Here is a 7,574-nt window from a genome sequence, read left to right on the forward strand (position 1 = left end):
GTAATCGAGAGGCAGAAGGAGGCAGAGAGGAGTCAGTGAATGAGAGCAAGAGTAGGCAGTCGTTGCCACCTGCCAATTAGCAATAGATTAATACTCGTTAGCTGGTGATTGAACTCTTTCTGCTGTGCACCTCGCTTTCCATCCGGAGCGCCACAATCTCCAGGTTTTAAGAAGTGATCAAAGAAGTCGTGGTTTCGCTCAGGTTTACTGGAAACTATGTGCTCACGCTATATTCCAAGCGCGAAATCTCACGTGAATCGCCGTCAAATTTGATGTGATTTCATAGCATCGGGATCAACTCCTAGGCCCCACCCATTTATTTTTATCTATTATCATTTATTATTTATTTATTCAACTACGCCTCAACAACAACAACTCGAATCTATCGCACACCAGCTTCTGTGCTCACGATATTCCCGCAGCAGCCGCACTTAATTACTGCTAATTGCTTAATTGCACACATCGTCTCCCCTGGGGCAACGGGTCCGCCTTAACCCATTCGCTTCTATAGCCGTTCTCTTCTCTTTTTTTCTTCTTCTTCTTTTCTCCGCGATATTTTCGCATCGTCATCGATTCCTATTGTTTATCAACATCTTTAATTCGTAGCTAACAAGAATAGATTACGTGCCTCTAATTGCCTCATAATTGCTCAGTATTGACTGTAGTGTATGTGCAGTGGCATAAAAATACCTTCGTCGACCCTTTTCAGTCTCGTATGCATAGCCGGGCACCTGCCGCAAAGAAAAAACCGAAACCAGACCGCATCGGGAAGTCGAACGCTTAAAACTGAGCATCCGACGATGGTCAGAAAAGAACGAAAAGCTCGCACGAACGGTGCAGAAATTGCTAAATATTTTCTTTCGATTTTTTTTCGACTTATTTGGTTTTTTGATCTTCTGACTTACAAAAATTTCTAGCTTCTTCTTCAAAAATTGTCCCTTACTATTTTTATTTGCGACGAAACACAATAGGACTAGAAATTCACTCAAACTTCGGATATTTCTAAAGGTTTCTTTGTGAATTACGTCATTTTTTGTTAGAGGAATTTTTTTTCCTCGTTTTTTCTCTGCTTTCTCTCTTTTTACCTTGGGATCATCTTGTTCTGATTACTTTTGTCTCTATTTACTTTACTTCAATTTAGTTTCTCCCTGTTTAATGAATGGCATTGGTTGGAATACAATTGTATGCGATTTATGCTTATGAATCTCTTATCAGACCAATCAATACATATTTTATAATGTGAATTTTATTGAACACCACTCCTTTTTTCAAAGATTGCCTACTTGCTCTGGTTGTCACTGTGTTGTTTTGCAGCTCAACTACTTTTGCTGTTTGCCGACATTTTTACGTGTTCTTATTTAAATTATTTCTAATTCTAAGTTTTTATACCTTATTTTTTCTTATTTTGTTTATTTTGTTGTTTTGCATCATTTTGGTGGTGGTTTATTGTAACGGTTAGAGGGCGGATTGATTAACGCCAGAAACTTTGTCCTTTCATACCTTATTTTTCATAATTTCCTAACTTAGGCTATAGAGTCATTCAGTCAGCTATACAGTTATTTTATTACTTGCCATTTAACGTACTCTGGAATTAATCGATCCTAATTCAGTGGAATTGATCAGTTAATCATTAATCATTCCTATTTATTCCTTGTTTTTTTTGGATTTTTCTCCTTGTTGTCCTTCCATTATTCGTTTCACATCTTGATATTTTCTTTCTAATATGATTTTTCCTCATTTTCTCACTTTCCCTTGTCTCCTTCATTTCTCAGCTTTTCCATTTAAATTGCTGAACACCTAGTGCTGAAAGGAACTGACCGTATATTATTCCTGGAATGTTCTCCTCGAAAAATACAGTATTTACATCCCCTTTTGATCTGCTGCCTTTGGTTTTCGCCTTATGAGAGCGACATTTAGACAACCGACGCTGATACGAATTGATTTTATTGACTTTCTCCGTTTTTTTTTAACACAACTCCACGAAAGTCAAATCAAAGGAAAACGAGAAAATAGGAACGTTTCCATGTACGCTTCTTCTTTTCATGGATACAGTTCTGCTTGAAATCTGAGAGTTTTCGCCTTAACTTCGGTTTTTAATGTTAGGATCGGACTTCTCTACTGTAGCTCCGCCTCTCAAGAAAACTTTGCAAATCCGGAAGTTTGGAGGATTTTTTTAATTTCCAATACTTAATTTACGACTTTTAATTTTTATTAATTGTGAATTAGGTGTAAATTTGAATTTGGTTTTCACAAACTCTACCCTCAGGTAGGATTTTTCGAGGAAATTTACAGATCTGTTGCCTTACTTCATCCTGAAAAGCTACTAGAACTCTGGCCCCTGGATTTTTCCAGTCAACTCTCACTGAGGTATGGCCACAAATCCTTTCTCTCATATGATATTTTCCTCTTTTACTTTACTGTATGTGAAAATTCCAGCAATTTTTCCATTCATAGAGATTTTTTCGTCTTTTTTGTCATGATTTCTTCGCTAATTTTTAATTGATCTTTCATTTTTATTCTTCAAATTTTTACGATATCACTTAACAATTACAACTATTGTCTGACACGATTATAACTAGACAATAACAGCTTAACTTGACGTATTTAAGCCTTCCTAATTAGACGAATTGCGGAACTAAGCAATGTGTAAATAACCGATCGAAAGAAACCTTATCTAATACTAATAAGTTTTCATTAATTCCATTATTGATCAGACACAGCAGTTGACGGCGGTAGTCATTATGTGCATCCTGATCCTCTCATTCTCTTACGAATGCTTGTATTTTTCCGGAAAAAATTTAGCCACAACCATCGGTTGCGGTACGTCACAAGAAACACAATGGAATCCGTTTTTTTCCTTCCAACACTTGATATTTCTATATTTTAAATCTGTATTTTCTATTTTATTTCAGCTTTTTTTTCTGGAAAATTAGAGAAATATATTTTTTTTCACAAAATGAAATATTTCGATGATAACAAAGTAAGATAATTGAAGGGTATTTTAAGTGCACTTTGCCACAGGTAATTATTATAAATTGAGCGGAAAACTAATAATTTATTAGTGATTACTAAGTTGTTAGTCAGTTAATGTTATTAAATTTACTTTGAATTTAATTTAAAGTTAAATTATCTACTACAATCAACGTGAGTTCTATTATTTTCTGAGCATTTCATTTGATTTTTTTTTTTTTGAAATGAAGAATAGTGTTCCGAAGCCCAAAGCTCTTCTTGTGACATTCTTTTCAACATTACAGACTCTTTTTCACACATATATTTTGTAGATATTTAGGTTTTACATGGATTTTTTGTTTTCTGATCAGCAGGGATCCAAAAAATCTGCAGACTATTGCATTCAAAAAACTGAACTTTTTTCTTTTGGGAGTAAATCACTTAATAGGGTTTTATTGATTTGTTTTTGAAATTTTCTCCTTTTTTTTGAAGTTTTGGTTTACTATCGCTGGTTTATTTTCGTTGTTTCCACAAAGCCGCTCGAAAAACAGAAATCTTGACAGAGATTTCTCTAATAAAGATTTTTCTAATAAGTAGAATTAAGAATGAGTGAAATCAATATGTAGATGACCATGGATTACATCCAGATTTTTTGTGGGGCTTGCGGTCCTGCAAACTACCAGTCCTATTTCTTCACTCCTATAAAATTTTCGAAGTATTTGAGCTTATCGATTATCTGCGTTTTACTTATGTACTCTTTTCTTGACTCTTCTGTTTAGTAAGAATCTGTTTTAAGGAGAAATTTCCTGGAGTTTCTGGGTCCTTTTTCCTGAAGGTTTACGTTTTCGTTTTCGCCTCACGAATACCGCTTTATTGACGCTATACGTATTATCGAACGTTTCATGTAGAAAACTATAATTTTCATGCACTGGTAAAACATTTCCCAGGGAATTTTTTTTTCAAATCTTTCACAATTTTTTCTATCTATGTAGTTAAAAATCTCAATTTTCAAGCTTAATTCTTCTTGAAATCGAAGAACGATGCTAAGTACATATAAACGATCAACCTCCCAATCTTTTTCTATACAGGTTTGGAAATCACTGATCGATCAATAATCCATAATTTTGAGACGAGTTCAACGTTTTTAACGTTCAATTTTTGAAATTGGAGCTGTTGTTTGGTTTTAAATGCTTGTTTTATTTGATTTTTTTCTAAAATTTGATTTGATTGCTTTTAAAGGCTTTCTCGAATATGAGAAAAATTATATCGGGCTGACATACAGTCTGAGAACTTCAGTGTTATAATTAATCAAAAAATTCGAAATTCTAGAAGTTTACGTTTACGTTCCAGAAATTTTCGAATTCAAAGAATTCTATGTTTTCAAGAAGAGAAAATTCCAAAATTTCCATAAATTCTGCTCAATTACACATCATTTACAAATATAAATGTATCAGGGGGGAATGAACGTTGTTTGACGTTGTGCCGGGTGTAGTAGAAATGTAATTAGTCGTACCGGTACTCATATATACAATTATGACTTCTTACCACAAAGTCATTAGCGTAGTTCATTAGCAGACATTCACCTGTGTATGTATGTGTGTGTGTCGACTTTCTACAACATTTCACCTTGCCTTAATTATGGAATTTTTCCTGAAGTGGTTTTTTTTTTCCTACCTGATATTTTCCAATTATACTTAATTATTCTGAGCATTCTAAGTAAAAGTGCACCGTTATTTTACCGTGAAGAAGTTCTAACTAAGTTCTTCTCATTGTACTCCTCTTCTTTCAATCAGCAAATTATTTCTTGATTAAGCGCTGTGATTTTCGTTGCATTAGCGGAGCGAAATCCTCCGGATTACAACGATAATCGTCTTCGATTTAACGCTTGTTCGACAATTAACTGAAACTTCGAAAATTGTTCCAATAGATTGTGTCTAAAATTCTTCTACATGCGTATATATTTCGCTATATAAATTTAAACCAAGGCACAAATGATTTTTGTGCATTTGCGGACTTTAACACCTAGAAAAATATTTCTCTACTTCTTTTTCTTTACCTACTTTTTTCGTGTCAAACAATCGCAGTCGATCAGATCTCGCCACTTCTTTTCTTTGCTTACGCTTTTCTCAAAAATCGAGTTTATTTTAACCCTATTCAATTCTATTTTTTTTTTCTCAATTTTTATCTTATTATCTTTGATTTTTTCTGGTTTCCCCCCATGTTTATCTTTTTTGCCCCTTTTTCAGCTCACAGTCTAAGAAAGATTTCCCAATTTTGCGTTTAGAATATGGAAAACTCAAAAGGCAGCTGGAGTTGTGTTATGAGCTTGATTCCACAAAAAAATCTAAAGTACTTGGACACGGCGCTAAAACTCTCACGTGATAATTTTTCAAGTGGGTGGCTCACTTCGGATTTCACCCAGTGAACGCACATTTTGAGCTGGATTTGAGGAGCTGACATCCCGAAGAAGATTTGAGGATCATCGAGAAAGTAAGTTGTAGGCAAGAAGTAGGCTTCAAAAGCTCGTGAATTTCAAAAAAAGATCTACTATTGTTTCTATACCCACATTGTTGACAGTTTTTCCTTAATGAAAAAAATTAAAGTTCATTTCCCACGTTTCATTTAAATAGCAGTGCTTATTCAATTGGCATTTAATTATATATTATCTTTGTATATTTATTTAATTATCATTCTAATTATTTATTATTATTCTAGTTATTATTATTTCTATTTATTAGAACAATGTTTGTCTAATTATTTAATTAGCAACTATTCGCTATCTACGCAGTCTTCAGTGTAGTTTTCACGGGTAATCTAGGTCTCATATCCGATTTTCCATTAATTTAATCTAAGTTCTAAAAAATCTAAGTGCCAAGTAATTCTAATCTTAATACTAAAATTAGTAACATTTTGTTGGAAATTTCTAGGAACTTCGAATGTTCGGTCAAATTAATTTCGTAATGTGTTCTCTATTTAGAAATATATTCTTTACATACACATTTTTTTTTCAAAATGTTCTGCCCAATGTCTTCCGTTTTGTAATGGCTGTAATTGATGACGGTTTCTCATTCTTTTTTTAAATGCGAAAATTTTTTATAACACTATGATTATTCATAAGAGATGATGTCAACTACTGTCTTAACGCTCATCTAAAAGCAATATCGGATAAATTCACTGATTCCTTAAAAGGTTGAGTTATACAAAGTAGTTATATAAAGTTATACTTTTGCAATGTGAAGAAAATCATGGGGGATCATGGATATCCAGAGTTTGCTTGCTTCTGATGGTGAAACTTTGATTTTTCTATAAGTGCTCCGGGTACCGCCAATTCTCCACTGATCCCTTGAGATATTTAGGTCATCATGGTAAGAAATTTCAAGGATTTCCAACAAAATGCACTTATTATTTCTGATATATATATATATATATATAAACATTTCGAGCTCAGAAGCAGCTACATAGAGACTGGAAACTAATTTCTGTTACATTTTGCAGCAATTCATTCGCGAACTGTTTGATCTCAGTTTATTCCCTCACATTAAGTTTTCTATCACTGACGTAACCTTCATCTTCGTTTCACGTCTTGGCGACGTCGAAACGGGTTCCCTTCTCTTGTGGATATCCATGGACTTGCGATCGACGCGCGACCGAGGGTCCGTTTTGAGCTCATCCTCCTCAAGTGATGTCCTACCAGATGACGAGCCCAAGATCGGAGAAAGTTGTAGTCGGATGGGGTAATGTCAGTACCCATGGATGCGCTAGTCAGAGCCGGTGGTCCGACCCTCTTCACTTTTGGACGATTGACAAAAGGACACCTTTCACTTCTCGACGGCTGGGTAAGCGGTTTTCATCACTTTGCTGCACTCCATGAGATAGACTCCCCTTCACCTGAATAGGGTCCAGCTCCTCCCTACCGCGCCCATGTCCGTACCTTATCTGGAGGATGGGAAGGGTCGAGTTGAGACTGCGCAGCTTCATCTGAGTCCGCTTTGCGACACGTGGGCGCACGTTTCCATACAGCAAGAAAACTTTCCTCTCTCTCCTCGTCCATACTAAGCTTCGCGGCCTTCCGATCCAGCTGCGCCAGTAACTCTCGGCACTAAAAGCAGTACTAAGTGGCAGAAACTTTCAGTGAATGACTCTCTTGACATTCTTCCATCACCATCATGACGTGAGCTTCCTGCACCAGGCGTTTGGAGAGCTCTTCACGAGGTGGAGGAAGGCAGCGTCAGAAGCAGCCATCAAGGAGAAGCGTTAGCGATAGAACATGTAGTATTTAGGATAGGTTAATCATCTGTAGCACTGGGATAACAGGTAGGTCAGCTAAATAATTTCCAGTAGCGACATCTTTAAATTGTAACAGGAAATAGCTGCTGGGCTAATAATAGGTACGCTGTCAGAAGTATCAAACGCTTCCAAGGCTGCATTGAACGCCTCGGGAATGCACAGAGCCACCAAGATGTCCGAAAAAATATGCCACACTAAAAGAGGCCACTGCTCTCTGCATCCACCATACATCCGATAGTCGAAGCCAGTGATCCCAATCACTTTTGGACTGTTCGCGAAGGGATCCTCATCACTTCAGGTGCACCCCACAAACTAGACCCCCTTTTCCTCAAGAGGGT

The 7,574-nt window shown here is 36.0% G+C and overlaps 1 protein-coding gene across 1 annotated transcript; it reads right to left on the reverse strand.

The window, feature by feature from the left end:
- Nucleotides 1-6,514: 6,514 nt before the first annotated feature.
- RB195_005024 (uncharacterized protein) lies at nucleotides 6,515-7,000 on the reverse strand (the record flags this gene model as incomplete). Its single annotated transcript, XM_064177298.1, has 2 exons — nucleotides 6,515-6,781; nucleotides 6,881-7,000. 2 exons carry the CDS (start codon nucleotides 6,998-7,000, stop codon nucleotides 6,515-6,517), a joined length of 387 nt encoding a protein of 128 aa, XP_064034423.1.
- Nucleotides 7,001-7,574: the final 574 nt, after the last annotated feature.

Source organism: Necator americanus, chromosome I (genome assembly GCF_031761385.1).
Source record: "Necator americanus strain Aroian chromosome I, whole genome shotgun sequence".
Classification (NCBI taxonomy): Eukaryota; Metazoa; Nematoda; class Chromadorea; order Rhabditida; family Ancylostomatidae; genus Necator; species Necator americanus.